This window comes from Anolis carolinensis, chromosome 5, assembly GCF_035594765.1.
Source record: "Anolis carolinensis isolate JA03-04 chromosome 5, rAnoCar3.1.pri, whole genome shotgun sequence".
Lineage (NCBI taxonomy): Eukaryota > Metazoa > Chordata > Lepidosauria > Squamata > Dactyloidae > Anolis > Anolis carolinensis.
The window spans coordinates 191,000,407-191,022,337 of NC_085845.1; the positions used below are offsets into that span (position 1 = coordinate 191,000,407).

General features: G+C 39.1%; 1 protein-coding gene across 2 annotated transcripts in view; it reads right to left on the reverse strand.

The window, feature by feature from the left end:
• Positions 1 to 265: 265 nt before the first annotated feature.
• LOC100558870 (1-phosphatidylinositol 4,5-bisphosphate phosphodiesterase zeta-1) overlaps positions 266 to 21,931 on the reverse strand; it is a 50,047-nt gene continuing 28,381 nt past the window's right edge. The window contains exons 9-13 of one of the 2 annotated variants that reach the window (XM_008110374.2): positions 19,774 to 19,890; positions 17,102 to 17,274; positions 11,042 to 11,174; positions 7,508 to 7,657; positions 266 to 412 (exon numbers count right to left, since the gene is read on the reverse strand). In XM_008110374.2, the coding sequence (XP_008108581.1) occupies positions 324 to 412; positions 7,508 to 7,657; positions 11,042 to 11,174; positions 17,102 to 17,274; positions 19,774 to 19,890 (662 nt within the window). In that variant the 3' untranslated portion in view covers positions 266 to 323. Of the gene's footprint in view, positions 413 to 7,507; positions 7,658 to 11,041; positions 11,175 to 12,039; positions 12,073 to 17,101; positions 17,275 to 19,773; positions 19,891 to 21,931 lie in introns of those variants that run through there. The other variant, XM_062983142.1, reaches the window with a different exon arrangement.

Genomic DNA, 21,931 nt, shown 5'->3' on the forward strand with positions numbered 1-21,931 from the left:
AATCAATTCCAACTTATAGCAACCCTGTGCTTACTTGGCTGGATTGGTTCAGAACAGTTTGCCATTGTCCTTCTTTGAGGCTGAGGAAGTGTGACTAAATTGGGGTTCAAACCCTGGTCTCCCAGAGTCCTAATCCAAAACTCAAACTATTGCACCATATTGGGACCCAAATGCAATTAAATAACTCAGGCAGACAATCCCATTAACTTTTGTGAAACAATGGCAAACATTTTGCATCTTCTGGGAGGAAAAACTTCAGTCGCTCTTCTGTTTTGATGATGTTTGCTTTATTGGTACATGCAGCTGGGGGAGCGGCAGCGATCTTACTGTTCAATGTACCAGGAATACACAAAGAGGGAGGCGGGTTTGAGGGAGACCCCAAGTTTGGAGACAAGTGGAACATGGCGATAACCTAGAAACAGGAAAAGAAATGAATTGAATGTAACAGTACTAACAGAAGAAACCTGGGCTAGGTGGAGCTGGACTGGAGCATTGAAAAGGTACATTTTGGGGAGTATAACACCCAGAATTCCCCAGTTAGTGTGGCCACACACACCAGTTAGTGTGACTACACTATAGTCCCAAAAAACCCACATTTTTAAAGCTCTACCCGGCATTTATTTCTGAAGCAATTTGCAGATTTGTAGCCAATCTTTGGTCCAGACAACAAACTGGATTTGTAGTATCTATAGAATTGACAGCAATGTGATACCGCTTTGTCTCATGACTCTAGCCTCTTAATTTGATGTGTTCGTTAACATTCTCTATTAGAGAGTTCTAGTCCATAGCGAAGGTTGCTATTGTGCCTTCAAATTGAATTTGACTCTAGGACAGCCCTCTCTTTGGGTTTTTCTTGGCAAGATTTCTTCAAAGAAATTTGCCATTCCCTCATGTCTAAGGCTGAGAGAATGTGAATCCCAAAGTCATCCAATGGTTTGGAGGAATTCCAACCCTGGTCTCCTAGAGTCTTCGTCCAGCACTCAAACGCTACACCATGTTAGTTCCCAGCCTGGGCACACCCAATGGACTAGAGGAGTTTAACTCTGTTTTAACTCACAATTCAACAATAAATAGGTCTACTCTAGCCAATAGACTGGAGCTCACTATATTCCATAAGCATTGCCTAGAAAATGAATCTTAGGGGTTTTTTGGACTACACTTCTCAATCTTCTCATCCCGGTTTGGACAGCAGCCAAAGAGCACGGGGGACAAGATTTTCCATGCTGTGGCCATAGATAATGTGCATCCAAACTGTGCTGATGAACAGAAGTTAGTCTGCAAAAATTCCAACAAACTGAGAAGGACAGACAGATCAAGTGAGACTAGCAAGAATAAAAGCAAAGCAGAGGAAATTGCTCTGACAATGCTTAGCTCATTTCAATTCTCTGAACAAAAAGTCAGGGATGCAAAGGGACACTAAGTTGACAATCTTCACAAAGCGCCTTTAGAACAGAGTGGTGATTCTAATTTAGATTAGCTGTGGAGGTATTCCTTATGCATTAAAAAGCTGTGGTGTTCAGAACACCTATTACAAATTGTGGAACAGAAAAATGATTCATTCTCATAAAAGCAGAATGAGATGACTTTAAAGGGCCCAACTAAATCCTGTGCATAATTGCATGGAAGAGTCTGTAAATGAGAAGTGTACTTTACTTGGAAGCAAGGAGCAGAGAGGTGAAGGAAGGTCCAAACCCATAACCCATTCACCAGTTCTCTGTTCTAAATCAAATATTTTATACACACACACCATGGCTTGTCCTTTAATTTTTATATGTTTCTGTGTGATTTCAGCTTTTAAAAATAAATCAAAACTTTAAAAATTATTTTGGGGTGGTTATAGTTTCTAGAATCTCCCTGCCAGTCTGACCACTGGTCAGATTGACTGGGGAAATTAAATATATGTAATTCAAATACAGTAGAGTCTCACTTATCCAACATAAACAGGCCGGTAGAATGTTGGAAAAGCGAATATGTTGGATAATAAGGAGGGATTAAGGAAAAGCCTATTAAACATCAAATTAGGTTATGATTTTACAAACTAAGCACCAAAGCATCATGTTATACAACAAATTTGACAGAAAAAGTAGTTCAAAATGCAGTAATGCTATGTAGTAATTACTGTATTTACAAATGTAGCACCAAAATATCACGATGTATTGAAAACATTGACTACAAAAATGCATTGGATAATCCAGAACGTTGGATAAGTGAGACTCTACTGTAATAACTTTTCCAAACTCTGAGGCATGTGGGTACACACAATATGCTCATTTTGAATGACTACTCTGCCAGTAGCTTCATGGATGTTTTCAGTATGATAGTATGGTTCTTAAATATTTGCTGTTATTGTGTGTCTTGAAGTCATTGCCCTAATATGAAACTTTCATGGGATTTTCTGGGGCTGAGAGTGTGTGACTCACCTAAAGTAACCCAGAACTGAACCCTGGTCTTCAGAGTCAGTCCAAAACTCAAACTACTATACCAAACTGGTTCCCATATTAGGTTTCTAGGAGTCCTTTCAAACTGCACAATTATTGCAAAATGATTTCAAAATATCTTGACTGCTCCATCTTATTGATTTGTAGTTCAAGGATAGGTATTTAGAATTCTTAGCCAGAGAGAGCTGGTAGATCTGCAAATGAGAAACCCCACAATTCAACAGAATACTACTATACATTGTTTCCTAACAGGAACAATTATCCCTGGTGTCCTAGATGATTGACTGGGGTACAGAAGTTTTTGCAGAGACATAGAGAACAGAACAATAAGAAGGAAAATGTGCTGCTTCAGCAAAATCATACCTTCAACCATTTCCTAGCTGTAAACCAGAACTCATGTGGCCAGACAACATCAGAATACAGTCAAGATGGTAAAAGTTATTAATGAGGATAATACAAGTAGAAGAGATTGCAACAGTTTGCTCTTGCTTAAGGCTTTTTGTGTGAGCCTAATCCCTTTACAGCAGTTTGCATTCTATAGCAGCTGATGGCTTTCATCTCAGTGGACCAGTGAATCCATTCTGGGTTTTAATCCAAACTTTACACGGTGCTACATCTGCTTTGGGGATATAGTTTGGCAACTTGAATGTCTCTACTAAAGTTCAAACTGCAGTAAAGAACAGATCCACTGATCTATTGATATGAAAGACAGTAGATTGGAGATAATAGAAGCAGGATTTGATTTAGACATCCATAAGAAGGAGAAACTGTTTGTTTCTTTCTGTGCTTTGACAAACAGAGGGGAGATTAATTTGATTTAGTCCTTCTGGAAAATCATGCTTGCCTGCCATTTAGTTGGACTGAGAATATCCTACTGGTAAATTTAAACGTGTTTTTTATTTGCGTCCGTACAGATATTGATGAATAGGGACCTTTCTCTTCTGCAATAATATTTTCAGATGTAGTATGACAGCACACAGGCTTTCCCATCTCATTTCAGCCTAAATATTTCATAATGGTTCATGCAGTGTGAAAAACAACTTAATAAATTCTATGGATATTTTATTGTGTTTGTATGTAATATTAAACTCATACTAATATTTTATAAACTGAGTTTTATGCCTTTGTACATTTATTGCTACGTGCAAAAACATTCACAATTTGAGTGACTTCTTTCACATAAGTTCCTGAAGTCTCCCAAAATAATTCTTATTTGATAAAGTGCTGCTTTCATATAATCTAGTTGTTCGGCTATTTTAATTCCTCTGAGCAATCAAGGTATTTGTTATAGGAACATAGGAAAGATTACTTTTCTGGATGCTTGGATTATGGCCACAAATAGTTGGATAAAGGGGTTATTTTGGTCTTTGTAGAGGTTCCATTCTTTTCTTATCTCTGCAACATCAAAAAGACCCCCAGAACTCATTATCTTATTGTGAAAGCCTGTCCTCATGGCCATTCCATTACTGTTGAAGAGTGAAAAGGGAAAAGAGAAGGGTCTGGCTATGTTCCCATAGATTGATGCAAGCCAATGTCATCACTGGTTGAGACCTTAGGACAGTGGTTCTCAACCTGTGGGTCCCCAGATGTTTTGGCCTTCAACTCCCAGAAATCCTAACAGTCGGTAAACTGGCTGGGATTTCTCGGAGTTGTAGGCCAAAACACCTGGGGATCCACAGGTTGAGAACCACTGCCTTAGGAGGATTCCTACAAATATTGGGGGAAGATGTCTCCAGGATCATGGCTAGATGCTTTTCCAATCCCCTTTGCAATAGAATGGTCATGGCTGGAAACAAAATAGTGGGTTCTGGAGGCTATTACAGGTGAGCCAGAGGACAGCTCTGCATGTGGGATTGCAATACTACACTCAACAATGTAGGATCTTGTCCATTGAGTCCAACTGGCCAGGATCCTACAGTGTTAAATGTAGCATAAGAGTTCCACTGTTGTCAGCCCTTGCTTCCCAATATTGTCAAATGTGCTTGGCAGTGCCTCTCCAGATTTCAGGCAAAATTATTTGCCATCTCTCCCCAAATATGTATTTTACGTCCAAGTACTAACCCTGTCCAAACCTACTTAGCTTTCAAAGCAGACAAGATTAGGTAGGTTCAGGGTGCTATGATGATATCTAGATAACATTCAGCCCAGGGCAATGCTACTTTTAGGGACTACAACTTCTGGAAGTTTTTGCCTACTGATTGGGGGATTCTTGGAATGATAATCCAAAAAAGGAACTTTCCCAGGCTATGATTTAGCTTGATCCAGAACTCTGCCAGCCCTCCATTGAACTCCAAATGAGCATTCATTGCAACAGAGCTGTAGCTCTCTGTGTGCAAAGGCAATACCTGAACATATGCTCAGAGCAAGAGGAAAAACAGTAAACAGTAGGACTGCTGCATGGAGAATATGGTGAAAGGCTATTAATAGGGGCTGAGGAAAAGGCAGAATTGTCTAACATCCTCTTCATCTCAGTGTTCTCTCCAAAGAAAAACACAGCTCAACCTGCTCAGAACAGAGGACCGCAGCCTAGAATAGTAATGAGATAGAAAGGGAGTATCTATCTACTCTGGATGAATTCAAATCTCCAGGGCTAAATGAATTGCATTCTTAGGAAAGTTGCAGATGCAATCTCAGGAACATTGATAGTCTGAAAATGCCTGAAGAATAGGATAGATCTCAGCAGTCTGGAGGAGGGCAAATGTTGGACCCGTCTTCAGAAAGGGGGAAAGGAGGCCCCAGATAATTAGCTTCACACAATTAACTTGACATCAATACCAGACAAAATTCTACAGCAGATCATTAAACATATAGTCTGTTTGCTTTATCATGTGCCTTCAGTATGTGGTCCATTTCAAGATCTGGAATGATGGCTGTCACTCAAAACTTCCTTTTAAGTTTGATCCAAATAGAAATATATTTAGCAGAGGTCCTCAATTATTTGTCCTGAAAATGTTTTGGACTTCATCTACCAGAACTTCAACCAAGGTGGTCAGTGATTCAGAGAGCTGAAGAGGGATCAAAGGTTGTGAATGACTGAAATGGAATAGTAGCTACTTTAGAGGACATCTAACACATTTTTATGAATGAATATTTGGGGCACAGAAGTCTGACATTATGCACTGAAATACAGATGTGTTTGTCAGTAGTTCTTAACAAATCCCATATTATGTGTGCATTTATTCTGTGGAATTATAGGGTCCTTTCATGCTACATGGTTACAGTGTTATATTCCAGTTTTGTTGCCATGACTTCATTCTGTGAAATCCTAAGATTTATACTTTGGTGAGACACTAAAGCCCTTGGACAAAGAATTCTAAGAGTCCATCTCTAAACTGCAAGTCCTATATGATATATCCATGACAGTGAAGGTGGAATCATACAACTATAATTCTGCAGTGTAAATGAACCAAAGATATATGCGGTTATATTGATGGGTTGCATGTGGTCATATTGAAAACACATCTAAATATAAGTCTTTTGATTACATTATCATGATGCATGAACCCTAATATCACAGCCTCCCATTAGCATTCAACTGAATTACTGCACAAAATCATTCAGTTGAAGGAAAAAAAGATCAGGATCCTAGTCTCACAGTTCCCTTCATCGTGATCCTACTGAATTGCTGCACAAAGCCAAACATAGATCATAAAATTCCTGTAGGCTCCCTATTGATACCCAGTTGAATGTGCATACACATGAATGTGCATGTTCCCTCATTACTCTTAAAAGAGTTGGAGGCATCTTTCATGCACTGTTCATACAGTTGAATGCAAAGTTAAATGCATAGCCAAATTGTCTCCCAGACCATGTGTCCTACTGCAATTAGTTTCCTCCTGTATATTTTATTGAAAACTTGTGGTTTTTTAGAATTTCCTGCATGCCTATTTCATATTTCATTCCTGTCGAGATACCAGTGGGGATACCATCCGGGCACTTATTTACATTAGTGTACATAATTAGATGATCTAAACTGCAAAGAGATCGAAGGAAAGCATTACGCTTAACAGTGGGAATCAGCTAATGCATTTGCAAATAAACAGACACTGAGTACTGATTGTATGGAAGCATATTTGTAACATAAGCAGGACTTATGACTCTATCTGCTCCAAAAAAGTCACCTACAACCCATGCCTTCAATATGAAGGATTTGCAGAAACATTACGGAAATAATGTTATTGCATAGCACATGTAAGGAACTAGTCAATGGTTCCCAAACTTTGGCCCTTGGAGTGTTTGCACTTTAATTCCCAGGAATCCCAACCAGTTTGTCCAATGGCCATGAATTCAGGGAATTCAAGACTAAAACAGATTTAACCATTGTGTGCTACCTTGATTCTGTCTTTTGTCTGCTTTTTCTTTGACCATGAGCTAGCAATTTTAGGCCTAGGCATAAACAGCCCCTGAGAGGTGCTTACTTCATTCCGGATTCACAACAGATTTTCAGAAACATGGATCTCTAGAATTTGTGGTTGTAGTCACCATGCACAATTATATCTAATTGCTGTGGTTCCTTCCTTTGAAATCTTGGGATTTGGTGAGGTACTTAGATTTACCTGCTAGAAAGATCCAGGTTGGTAGTTTAAGATGGAGTGAACGCTCTAGCAGAGAGAATATTAAGCATCTCACCCAACTATAAATCCCAGGATCGCAAAGGATGAAGCCATGGCAGTATTGAATTGCTATAATTGTGCACTCTGGCTAAATCTTGTGTTTGTTTGAAAAGCTCTTGGGAATGAAGAAGATAAGGAAGATCAGGAATGTATTCCAAGTCAACTTTTGCTTTTCCAGTAACAGGTACTATGTTGTCACTGAAAGTTAAGAGTGTGCAAATGCCAAAGCGGAATAGTAATGAATATTTTCAGGAGGGGGGTATGAAAAGACATGAAGGAGGAGTGGAAGGGCAAGTTCTCTATTCATATAGCATCAGAGACCAAACTTCGTTGTTACAGATTATAATCTGCCATCCACCTTCTCTGTTTTTTCAACAGCAGTCATGGGAGCAGATCTAGGCAGTTCCTACAGTGGCTAACTCCTATTGTACATGGTTGCTGCAGTGTTGCTCTTACCTTTATTCATGCTCAGAAGTGGTAAAGTAAACTGGCCAAGGAAGTCATTGGAAGTTATTACCATCTGATCCTCTACAACAAAACGTATTAAGGCAAGATCTGGGACTTGGATATTAAATGTGAATGTTTCATTCCATCTAGGATTTAAAGCTGAAACAGAAAGGAGAGTAACACTTATCTGACATATTTTCAGGGAAGCTTTAAATGTAACCAAGTAGCATTTCGGGTATAAACATACATACACTTGGGCTAGCATCCTATTAGCGGCAAGTGCACATGCCAGTCCAACTAAAAGTCCACCTGTGTCTCTTTCTGGTTCATGCAGCGGTTGATATTTCCATCCTCTTTCCAGTGACCAAGCCCCTGCCCCAGACCTCCTGTACTCACTGCAGCCCCACTCCCCAGGCCATTCTCTATCTATTGGAAGGAGTAGCCATCAGAGAAGCATCTGGCTATGTCCCTGTAACCAAACAAAATTATTACATCACTTGCAGAGACCTCCAGAGAACTCCAGCAGCTTTTAGTAAGACCCCTGAAACTGTTTTGCTTAATTGTGCTCCGGAGGGTGATGTTCTCTCTAGAAATTTGCTAGGACTTCCAAGCAATTCTCTAGGTCATCCAACACAACTCTATCGTACATTGGACTGGAAGTCAGATAATTAAAGGGTGTTCGATCTGTGGTTTCACATAATTACACTCCAGCCAGGAACATATTTCTCATAGAGGCAGGAATCTTCCTATAATCATTTCATGTCTAGCTACTGGGACTTAGCAAGATGTTTCTTCAACCCTCCCCTCCTGTTACCTGACATAGGATGAAGGGGTTGACTGCAGAGACTCTACAATGTTATACCATAAGCTATACCATAGTTCCACATTTGAATTATTATGCTATGCTGGACCATACAGAATTGGAATCTTGCATTTTCCCTTTCCACCACTGAACAGAAGCTCACCAGTCTTTTCAGAACTTCATTTCACAAATTTTCACTATAGTTGACAGCCATTTTAAAAAAGGAGGGTGCCTCAGCATTAATTACATTTCTGGAGAACATGCTGGATTCTCTTCTCTCTTTGTGAGAGTTGAAAATAATCACAACTGTGCAGTTTTTGATGACTTTTTCACAGCAAAGAGCAAAATGTGAAATTACTCATTCTTGCCTGAGAGAATGAAATTTGTGAAAATGTATGCTCCAAATTACTAAACGAGAACAAAAAAAAGAAAGAAATGCCTCCTTCCATTTTAATGGAGTGTTTCTCCACCCAGAAGTTTGTTCTTTAAAAATGCCACCCCAAAATTGCAGAAGCTTTTCTGGTATGATAACACACTGTGCATGTAATCCAGCAAGAAGTTCTCATCTACGACTGTCATATGTTCCAATGGGGATTATTCAAGAGTCTCCTCCTTAACTTCACTCAGTGAACTCAAGGAATAAGGAAGGTCATAGAAATTACATTTCAGATAATGGATTCTCCAGTGATGCTTCTGTTTAACTAGTTTCCAGAGCAGAATCAACACATTTGAAACTCCCCATTGATCTCATTTGTATTTCCAAAATGTCACGTTAATGTACTGATGCCCAAATGCACTTGGGTGTACTGATAAAGTACTAGCCAAAGGAAATGCACACTGGGTTTGAAAAATTCATGCTTGTATCAAGATTAATTTGGCTCCAGTTTTACCAACTTCTGTAGAATACAGCACAGAAAGATTCTCACTGCAATCATACAACTACTTTAGGGTGCATTGTTAGATTTTTTATTACAGGCATACATACTGATAGAAAAGAAATGCAAATGAATTCAAGGAGGCAAAATATGCATATTCCAATTCAGGAACTGAATTTAGAATTTATTCTGGGTGAAACAGATGATACAAGAAAAGTAATATACCAAAGATTGAACCATAGGATTAAGAGATATTGAGAGAGAAAAATCTTTCTGCCCCTAACTAGGAGTATTAGAAAAGAACAAAACTATCAAACTCAATATTGCTCTTATTTTAATGTTTTCTATGGTCACATTTATTCTATGTCATTTCCAACTGGGCTTGTGACTTATTGCGGCAGAGAAGATTGATCTGTATCAAGTTCATAATATAATGTATTTTTTTCAAAATATATAGATTTGTGTACACATTTTGAGCTATACATCATAAAATCATTTTGCCCATTTTTTCACACATATAGTCTTTATCGCAAATTCAGAAAAATGATACTTTTTAAGAGGCAAATATCTTTAAACTGATATTCAACTTATGGAATTTGTAAGCTCACACTGAAGTATGAAGACAACTGATTTTACAGTCTTCTCTAAGCAATATAAAGAAACTTGAAAAGCACAACTTATTGTTTTATTTATCTATTCAGATTGTGTGCTTTCTTGGTATGATAGGCATGCAACAATGAACATACAATAAGGGGACAACTTTAATAGATGTGATAGATTATCAATTGTTGAGTATCTCACTGAGTTTATAAAATCATACTCACTAGCAGAAACCACAAATGTCATCCAATTCAATCCCGACATGCAGGGAAACACTATCAAAGCCATCTAGCCTCTGCTTAAAAAGCTCCAGAGAAGGAGACTCCATCACATTCAGGGACAGCATATCCCACTGTCGAACTGTTCTGATTATCATGAAGTTTTCCCTAACTTTCCTGTTGAATCCCTTTTTCTATAGTTTGCTCCATCATTATGTCTGAGTCTCTAGCAGAAAGCAAACTGGCTCCATCATCATTATGGAATCATTTCAAATATTTCAACATGGCTATCATATCTATCTTAACCTGGTCTTCTCCAAGCTAAATATATCCTAGGATATGACTTCCAGACCTTTTATTATGTTGGTCACCCTTCTCTAGACACAGTAATTGTGGTGTCCAGAAGTGGACGCCGCATTTCAGGTGAGGTCTGATCAAAGCAGAACAGAATCATATTATTACTTCCCTTGATCTTGACATTATACTCCTACTGGTGCATTGCATTGACTGTTTTAACTGTGTCATCACATTGTTGACTCATGTTCAGCTTGTGCTATTCTAAGACTCCTAGATCCCTTTCACATGTATTGTTGTCAAGCCAGGTATTGCTCCTCCTATATCTGTACCTTAAATTTTGCCATTTGGAATACATTTTGTTTGTTTTGGTCTATCAATCTAATCTGTGAAGGGCATTTTGTAGTCCGATCCTATCCTCTGGGATATTAGCTATCCCTCCCAATTTGGTGTTATCTGCAAATGCGATAAGCTTGGCCTCTCTTCCAAATCATTGCTAAAGATGATGATAAGCACTGGGTCTAGAACAGAACCCTATGATGCCCCACTGGTCACTTCTCTTCCAGGATGAGGTGGAGCCATTGGAGAGCATCCTTTGGGTTCAGCCAATTCACTTAGCAGTAGCATTGTCTAGCCCATATTTTATTAACTTTTATGGGGATTTCATGAGGGGTTTTGTCAAAGGCCTTGCTGAAATCAAGATATGTTACATCCACAGCATGGAGTTATTGAACTGCTTTTCAACTGAACTTACCATTGTTCTTTATAACAGAAGTCTGTTGTTTTGCTATGTCTGCGGGAACACCATGGATTTCAATTTTGACTAAAGGATCAGCCTTATTACTCTTGGAAAGGTTACTTGGAGGCAGCTGATAACCACTAATAATCTGCAATAAGAAAATCATATTTCACTATTTCACTATGAATGTATTGCTTGTATTTATGAAACTCAACATCTTATTTCCAGTTTCATATAGTACACCAAATGATTGTTCCCCACTGGACAACTCGGCTCAGTTTTTTATTACTTTTCTGCATATAACACAGTGCTCTGTGGCACTTTAATGTTTAAATTTCTAATACTTTCACCGTTATGACCATTAGCTTTACTAAGAAGATTTCTATAACATTAACTCCTATAGAGTTCAGTTTCACTCTCAATGAAAACATCAGGAGTTCTCCATTAACTGCCACAGAAAGAGGAAAGCCATTTGTAATGATTATGATTCATATAGGCTTTAAAAAGAACACACTTTACCACAACCATAAAAATTGAGATGTTAAAAAATAAATCATGGAATCATAAAAACGTAGAGTTCGAAGAGACTGCATGGGCCATCTAGTCCACACCCTTGCCATGCAGGAAACGCACATTCAATGTACCCCGACAGATGGCCATCCAGCCTCTATGTAAAAGCCTCCAAGGAAGGAGCTTCCACAACACTCCTAGGCAGAAAGTCCCACTGTTGAACAGCACTTACAGTCAGGAAGTTTTTCCTAATGTTCAGGTGGAATCTCTTATACTTTGAACCCATTCCTCTGGGTCCTTGTCTCCAGCACAGCAGAAAACAAGCTTGCTCCCTCCTCCATATGACTTACCTTCAAATATTTATACATAGCTATCATGTCTCCCCTCAAACGTCTCCTCTGTAGGCCGAACATGCCCAGCTCTTTAAGATGCTCCTCAAATGGCATGGTCTCCAGATCTTTGATCATTTCAGTCACCCTCTTCTAGACACATTCCAGCTTGTCAATATATCTTTTAAATCATATTCCAGGTGTGGTCTGACCAAAGCAGAATAGAGGGGTACCATGACTTCCTCTATCCAGACACTATACTCCTTCTGATGCAGCCCAAAATTCCATTAGGTTTTTTAGCCGCAGCATCACATTGTTTGCTCATGTTCCACTTGTTGTCAATGAAGACTCCAAGACCTTTTTCACATGTACTGTTTTCAAACCAGGCATCACCCATTCTGTAATATCTTACATTTGTCCTTGGGTTTTGTGAAGCTAAAATGATGGCCTGATGAGATAGGAGAGCAATAAGCTTGTGGAGAAAAAGTGATCTGTAAAAGATGGGTGAGATTCTGCATCATGGTTTGTGTTTTCTGATTTTATAAATCCTCACCAATGTTGCAGAAATGCAATGAAATACTGATAGGGATTTGAAGGCACACATCTTGTAGCACTGGGTGCTTCTAAGAGGCACCAAATGGTCCTCATAAGCACCAGGCACTTGTGAGGTGCACTGGGTACTTCTAAGGTGTTGTGACTCAGCTGGAACCTCAGAGTGACTCTGATGGGGATTCTGGGATTGGGGATTTTGGGATTCAGGTTCAAAATCAGATTCAGAATGTCCCTGTTGTAGAAGATGAGGAACAGAGAGTTTTTCCCACAGCAGGGAATGATGTTGATACTGAAACTAACCAGGTGCAAATTGACTCAGAAAAGGAGGACAGTTCTCAGTCTGATAACAGGCAGGCTGATGCTAGCAAGCAGGCTGACCTTGATGAAACGGAATCTTTAGATCGAGCTGACCATTTGGAATTCAGGGTTCGAAGGAGTGTGAGAATAGCAAATAAGAAGGTCAGAGGCCAAAGAAATGTTTTCATGCTTTGCAAAGGGTATTAAAGAAGTGTGTTGGAGACTGTCACGCCCTGGCAGCGGAGCACTAAGAACCAACACACGGAGGCCAATAACAATCTAATATCTTTATTAAGGAAATATTATAGTAGAATAAAAACAAGCAGAGATTATAGTTCAGCAATAAACCTTTCAGGAAAGGTCAAATATAGTCCAGAAATATTTTGTCCAGTATATTATATTAGAGTTCAAAGTTGTAATTCCAAAACCGAAACACACTCTAACTCCGAGCAGTTAGAGTGGGGAAAAACGTCCAAAGTTTTTTCTGAGGATTTACGTGAGTCCAAGGCAGGGAGCTGGAGACAAGGCTGGATACTTGACACAAGATGCAAGGCTGGGAAACACGATGAGATGGGTCACGGAACACGGCAAGGCAAGGCACAAAGGAACTGAGAGTTGTAGACTTAAACGCAGTCCACACTAGGCTGGAACCGAAGTTAATCCTTAGGCTGATCTGTTGACTCCGCAACGGTCTCAAAGTGCGGGGAACTTTTAAAGAACTTTAATCTTCCTGCAGAGCAGGTGTCCAGAGCTTCCTTTCCCAAGGGAAAGAGAAGCAAAACACATCTTCATCCAGATGCGTACCTCCCTGCAAATTCCCAGGAGAAACTTAGCTAATTAAGGCCCTGTCTGGCGGCTAATCTCTCGCTCCTCCTCGTATGTTCTCTTTGAAAACGGCTCGCCTGATAAAATTCCCTTCTCGCAAAGGGGGGGGGGAAGCACTGGGAAAAATCTGTCCAAGGTCTGTTGTAATGGGTTCTTGGCAAGAATTATCCACAACAGGCATCTGGAATGGCTCCGTCTCTTGCTGAGATGGCAAAAACCCCATGTTTTCATCATCATGATCCATGATGGCGCTGGAATCACAACTCCGAGGCCCATGGGGCATCACAGAGACAAACCTTTGTCAAAACAATGTTTCGTTTTATCAAGAAGCAAGCTCTTGTTTTCCTGGATTATCTTGCAGCTCTTGTATTCATGTTTTTGGGACTTTGTCATGCTCTATTGGGACCCTGTTTATTCCTTGCGATTTATGGAACTATTCTCTAAGACTATATTTTGCAACGTTCTTTTGGAACTTTACTTTCACTTTTAAAGAACCTTTTTATCTTCTATTTTCTAATAAACTACAAAAGACTTCAAACTGTGTGCAGTCTGGTATGTATAGCAAGGTGAAGCTAACCTGAGGTGCAACATAAGGTGCACTGGCATTCCTGGTGCATATTGGGTATTCCTGTTGCACTCCAACATTTCCTAGTTGTTTGCAGAGTGCACATCAGGAGTACCAAAATGCACTGTTGCCCATTGCACATTAGGGTCATGGCACATCAGTCACTCCATTGGCTGCCACTGCACAACGGATGACTATATTGCAATGTTATGGCAGCCCTTGGGTGAATACAGGCATTGCCAAACTTCTCAGTTCTTTTTCCACGCATTAAGTCCACTTATAGAAATATATAAATCTCATGCTGAATTCCAGCTGTCACTGATAAATAATATAATGCACTGAGTGAGAACATATTTATTTTTTCTGTGTCTTAAATCAATGGCTGTTCATCACTTTCAGTGGCCAGCCCTCAAACTTTAGAGTTATTAAAGGTGAAGGAGAACTCTTGCTTAGTTTAACAGCACTTAACAAAACGGTGAGCAAAATCTTTGTTAGAAGATTGGTACAAATATCAGGAGAAAATTTTAATTTTGTGACTAGACCAAACAGAACCTGAGCAAAATAGAAAACATCCAGAATGCCCCACTGTATTGCCACTTCTGTTTAATAACCTGTCAGAAGCCTTTAATAACTATTTGCAGCCACCCAGCCATGGAATTTATAGTATTTGAGCTATTTTTCAACAACAAGCATACAACTAGGAAACAACTTGGACATTTTATAGAGAATAAATCAAAACTGTTTGATTTATTTTTGTCCTAACAGGCAGTTTTCCAGGTTGCCCTGAAAGTTTTAATTCAGTTTGCCATGTTTTATATCCTCACAGTAAACGTTCCAAATTGCAGCTGAAGAATACCCTAGGTGTGCTAAGAATAAGATTCACACAAATGGCAGTGTTTAGCGGAACTGGTTGGAAAATTCAGATTAGCTTTTAAATATTTCATAGTGGCATTCATCCCAAGCCAGCAATATCTTAAGATTGGTTAGTGGGGTGTATGTGTAACATCCCACCAACCAATTTACAAGAAATATCATTCTTTTCTAAAGTAACCTACAATTTTGGATGTTATTTTTGAAAAGAATATTATTTCTTTTTAAAATTTGAACATGGGTTTCCAATATAGGTTGAGCATTCCTTATCCAGAATTCTGAAATACTCCATAATCTAAAACGGTACACATGGGCTGAGATAGTGACAGCTTTGCATTCTGATTGTTCAATGTAAACAAACATTGTTTCATGCACAAAATTATTTAAAATACTATATAAATTACCTTCACGCTATGTGTATATGGTGTAAATGTAACATAAAGGAATTTGGTATTTAGACTTGGGTCTTGTCTTCAATATGTCTCATTATGTACTTATATGCAACAACAAGTATTAAAATGTCTGAAAAAATCTGAAATCCAAAACACTCCTGGTCCCAATAATTTCAGATAAAAGATATACAGTACAACATGAATTCATTTAAAATGTTAATCTCATAGAACTCAAAAGAGTAGCCCCAAAACACATAGATTACTTCAATGGTAAAAACAACCTGACTATGCCAGGATTCAACCTCATATGGGAGTGCCTTAGGTATTTGCCCTCTTATACATTGCCCTTGTGGGATGTTGTGCTCTCTGTGTCAGAAATAATGTGTCTGGCTTGACTTCTATGCCTTTAGACTAAAGAGAGAGAAGAGAGGCCTCTAACAGTAAAATGTCTTGACTTGGCCCAACCACCACACATGAGTATTGAAATCAGCATGGCTACCCATCTTGAGTTTTTATGTTGGAAGAAAGGTGGGACAAAAATAAATAAAATAAATATCCCCAAACCAGTAATGGCAGCAAAACTATTAGAAGAATAAAATTGCTGTTGCTGTTATTGAAGAAAAATGACCCAGTAAAAATGAATGGAAACTAAATAAATGTGGGTATAATGAACTGGAACTAAACAAAAGTGATCTTTATATTACACACATAACATATGAAAAGTTTTTTTTTTCTAATAGAAAGAACAAAATATTTCTTTTGTGAAACCTGTGTGAGACTTTGTGAAAAATTTGCTTTTGTCATTCATCTCGGAGGCAAGTGCTCAAGAGGTCAGGAGAAAACTCCAAAAATTATACTGATGAAGTCTCTTGTTGGCTTCTCCAAGCCAAGGCCTTGGAGTCATTCCTTCAAGATAGGAAGGCTTGTCTTGGCAACAGTGGCTCCATCTTAGCCAAAAATGACTAACCTGGGTTGAGATGGAGTGGGATGGAATGAGTGGCATGGTGCATTACCAGGAATGGCATCCACAGGTTAGGTACTAGCCACAGGCAATTTCTGCAGCCTAAGGATATGGACAGGATACTTGGGGAGGTGAGACCTACCACATGTATTCTAGATACTTGTCCTTCCTGGCTGATCAAACAGGCCAGAGGGGGACTGGCAGAGAGGGTGAAGGGAGTAGTCAATGCCTCCTTGGAACAAGGCAAAGTTCCAACTTGACTAAAAGAGGCAGTTGTAAGGCCTATATGAAAAGAAACCACCCCTGAACTCCTCTATAATAGACAAAACACCTTACCTTTGCCTCACACAATAAATGATAATTTGGTAAGTCAAAATATATGAAGATTCCATTTATTTAATGGATCTAATACTCTTTGGGTTTAAGAATTGAGCTAAGGTTGCATGAAGAGATCAGTGTCCCAATCCACCACAGCCATACAGATGAATGATAACCAGAATATAATCTATAATGAATTAGCTAGGTATAAAACTGAATAGGGGGCTTTACATAACTGCTTATGAGAAGTTCAGAGTTTTGTGAATGTTAGACTAGAAATCTGGGATAACTAGTTTCAAATTTTCCCAGGAAGGCAATGGCAAATCCTCTCTGAATAAATCTTGCCACAGAAACCTGAATAAATCTTGCCACAAATTGAAATTAACTTGAAGAAATATAACAAAACAACAATTAAAAATAAATGACCAGTTAAAGATTTTAACAAAATCATCTTACCTTGATTGTCAGTGTAACTGGATTATATTTCCCAGTTACGTGGAATGGGTCAAAACATGCATCTCTCTTTCTCAAGAATTCTGGCTTTAAGACATAACCACAGCCACCATTGTCCATAAACTTCCCAATTAGCAGGTCCATTTGAACTCCAGGTGTCTGGAAATTCAAGGCCACTGCAGAGTGAGAGGAAAAAAACATATCTTCAGGAAGTTTTGACATGGGCAGGGAAAGGCCTGTCACAAAAGTAGTGGCTGATTTTCTTTGCCTCACCTTTCTGACCCACTCTACTTTGTAGCATGCACAAAATTATTGAAAATACTGAGTGCAAATCTTCAGACTATGTGTCCAGGATGTATATGAAACACTTTTGTGATGAGATTTGGGTCCTATTTTCAAGATATTTAATTATATGTGTATGTGCAAATACAGGGATTCCAAAATCCTGCACAACAAAATTCTAGTCCCAAGCATTTCAGATAAGGGATATTCAATCTGGAATAATTTTGATTCATTTTCACTGCTCTTTCCACAGCTGTTTTTAACTGTAATTGTTTTCTGAGCTAACTTAAGCACCAATTCTGGGAGAAGATCAGGATATAAATGAAATCATTATCATCAACATCAAATTGTGTCATGGTGGTGAATGGCTGCTATGTCAATATGGCAAATGAATCCATTTCAAGTTTTAGCCTGAACCATAGAGGAGCTATCCAAGATATCAAACCTATTTTGGAAGTAGGGTTCAACTTTGATTTCTTCATGCAAGTTCAGAGTAAAACCCAGAATGGATTTACTATTCAATAGCCATGGACACCATCAGCCACCACTAAGTTTCAAGGGGGACAAGACATTGTCTATCACTTCAAAGAAGAGGCTTTCTTGTAGTTCCTGTAGGACACGTTCAGGGACTGGAAACATGAATAGAGCTTTGGGTATTTATATCTCAAAAGGAATTACTCTCTGGCTCAGAGCCTTTTTTACAGAAAAAAAATCATAGAAATATAGTTACTGCTTTCACACGTCACCCATTCAGTTCTGGCTGCTGTAGTGACATTTATAAAGCATCCAATTTTCTGCCATGAAGGCTGTGCGAACCCAGAGTGGCACTCAATTAATGAACCTTTCATTCCATGGAAATGTCCACTGCCAACAATGCATCCAGTCAAAGCTTGGTGGTGCCAAGAAGTTAATATCACAAAATAGATCAATTTGTCTTTTGTTATATGTTATATGCAGATGCTTTTAGGGGGGGACTGAATATAAAAGCAGTGACTGTTGCATATAGCTGGAAGAGGATACAATTTTTTTCCTCTTCTCCATACACCTCCACCACCTCCAGATTCACTCCTCGAAGATGAAACAAATTACATGAGTTCATGTAAATGTTTGTTGCTATGTTTCCTACAGTCTTAAGCAAGAATACAGAAATAAACTTTTCAGTAATGTGCAAAAGAAAGAGGACCAGAAATATGTTTGAAATGCAATACAATGGGGATTTGTGGAAGAAGACATGGCTTCACCTCCCATCAACAGTATATTCAGTGGCCCAGCTAGGACAAAGGATGTAACTTTCCTCCACGCACAAATGCGCATATACACAAACAGCAAACCCAAATGCCTCCATTCTCCACTGAAGACCCTTTCAAAATGGCAATAGGAGGTGATGGATGTCATTTCCTGAGACCACTTTGAGAAGGACAGCAGAGAACAATGGAGCTATTTGGAGGGTTCTAGGGTTTTTGTAAAGGTGGGGTATTTTGTGTATTTTCCTGCATTTGGAGAACTTCCTGTGAGGCTTCTGCCAGAGGTTACCAAAGGATTGCCTTGGAGGACCTTAAAAATTCCTAGAGAAGGTGCCTAGTGAGTCTTTCAAAGTGACTGTATGATAACTTTCAGAGGAAGTTATTCATTACAATAGGATTCACTATTATTCACAGTTTCTTGTTTTTACTGTAAGTTTAGGAAATGATATAGCAGCTATACTGTAATATCTTCTAGTCCAGGCAAGTGTTTTGGACTTCATCTCCCACAATTCTTAACAGTCTACTGACTATTAGGAATTGTGGGAGTTGAAGTTCAAAACACCTGGAGGGCCAAAGTTTGCCCATGCCTGTTCTAGTATCAGAATAAAGCTGAAAAACAAGGATGTCATGAGGCATATCCTCCTCTGTTGCATTCATTGTCTTTTTGGAACTAATTTTTAGCTGTCGTGTCTGGGCATGGCCCCATGTAAGCCGCCCCGAGTCCCTCCGGGGAGATGGGGCGGGATATAAGAATAAAATTATTATTATTATTATTATTATTATTATTATTATTATTATTATTATTATTATCTGTTGATCTTAGGTGAGAAGTGATTAAATCCAAATCTATGCTGCTCCACATGTGTGGATTTTGGTCCCAAATGGTCCCAAATCCAGAAAAAAAAAAGGAAAGCGAGTTATAGATGGCAGTGCATTGTTGGCTAGCAGTGGAATATTAAGCACTAATAAAAACTATCAAAATGTATCACATTAGGTTTAGAAAATTGCATGTTATAGAAAAGAAATGCATATCCAGAGCAGAACTCTTTTTTTATTCCTGAAACATTTATTCATATGGATTTGGTACCTTTTGGAAACAAACTCCACATATGCAAACATAGGATACAACATGATATGAAGGAGACCTACCTAACTGGCACCCAACATTCCAGAATTCTTGTGGGTCATAATTTGAAGAGTCTGTCCTGGTTCCTTTGGGGTAGATTCTTGTGATGAAGCGGAGGGTGTGCAACACAAAATCAGGGGCTGAAAAGAGATAAATTCAACATCATACTACTGGTGGAATCATGGTTGATGTGCATATAGTGTTTTAAATCTAGATGCACTTGATACCTCACAGTGAGCCAGAGTGAAGTGTATAGAAGAAGAAAAATAACAGTTCTGTGTGATTTATAACATCTTTGCCTTATGAAGAAACCAGTACAGTTCGTAAGCTTGCATGCTATTTTTGCTGCATCTTGGTTGGCCAGTAGTAGCATCACTCTTTTGTGCATTTTGTATTTTCTTGTATTTTGCTGCATGGCCAATATTACTAAAACTTTCAACATCTCATTGATTTCAGCATGAAGGTTAAACATACTGAACTCTCTGTCACTGAAATAAATAACTGCAAGATTTACAGGATTTGCAATGTTTGCCTGTGAGTATACGTGCACAACTCTGGTTGAACAATATAAGTATGTAATGTTTACTGAGAAGGTTTACAGAACTCTCTTCATCTTACCTTTTATAACTAATATATGGGTGAAGATGGCCAAAGGGCTGGCTTGGTCATTAGGGAGAGTGAGGCAGTTGTCTTAGGTAGAAGGTGGGGGAAGGTAGCTCCAAAGTGTTGGAGAAGAAACCCTGCTCTGTGGCATCTAGGGTAACCTGATGCCTCCATAGGCAGTGGAGTGTACAGCCAGTTTAGTAGGTTTTGCTTGTGAATTGGAAGGTAGAACTTGCTCTTTGACAAGGGTTTCCAGATCTTAGGGTCTGGCCCCACTTATCTGGTTCTCAAGAAGAGGAGGAGGAATCCCGGAGCAAGAATACTTCCTTTAAATGTGTGTGTTTATATATACAGTAGTCATGGGCCCAAAATGTATCTCATTTGTTTCATCCGTGTTTTTGTTTTGTACCATTCATTCATTTGGCACGATACAGGAGACCCCTTGCCAAACGGAAAAATTATTGAAATGAAAGGAAAGTGGAAATAGTAACTGGCTGCAAGCCCTGGCAGTCACTGGCTCTTTGGACCTGCAGGCCACACACACACTCTCAAAAAGCCTGTGGCTACCAGGGCTTGCAGCCAAGCACCAAGCACCTAGTAAGACGCACTCTGCACTCCACTCAGCATTCGGTGATCAGCTGCAAGCCCTGGCAGCCACAGGCACTTTGGACCTGCAGGCCACACACACACACTCTTAAAAAGAGTCTCTTTCCAAGTTACTGTGTGTTGAAAAGTACAGGGGGGCTTGCTACCCATTTAAAAAGATAATGGAGCCTGAAGAAGAGCCAAGGGCTGCAAAAACAGCATCAATGAGCCACAGACTACATTTTGCCTATCTGGGTTCAGAGATAGGGGTTTATTCCACGAACGCTAACTACTCAAATGAATGCTGGAGAGAGCCTGAAGATCAATGAAATGATGAGACCCTCTAACCCTAAAACTGAGGGAAAGGAGAGCATAGGAACCCCTCCCATGTTGGCCAATGGGACTAAAGTTTTCATTCATTCGGACTAAAGGACAAAACAGCTCATTCAAAAAAGCCCAATTTTCAGAAGCAGCGCTCGAAAACAAAAACAGGGCCACTGAAACAGATAGCGATTCTATACAAAAGCACAAGACTAATATACAGTACAGTCAATTCTCCACATTTGCAAGTTTATCTTTTGATTATTCATGGACGTAATATGTTTTGTTTATGAATACCTAGGTCCTCTTGAGTGACTCTATGGACAATATCTGCCAGAGGCTGGTCATAGAATCATTCTAGAAGACCTAGAGATTTTTAGAGAAGTGCTTTCTCAGGTAAAAAATATAGTGAGTTTTTTTCATGCTTTTTCCAGTTTCATAAGAGTATTGTATCTCTGACCATTGTAAAAATCAAGGACCTATGGTGTATTCTTCATTTATTAGACTTGGCTATTTAGTTTTATTCTGTACAACTATGGTTGATACTTAAGGTATTATGTCCTCACTAGGTCCTGCCCTTGTGATATCAGCAGGCATTCTTCTTTATGTCTCAGGTTTGGGCCTTAGAATGAGAGCCTAAAACAGTCCTAAGGTAAAGGTTAAAGTTTCCCT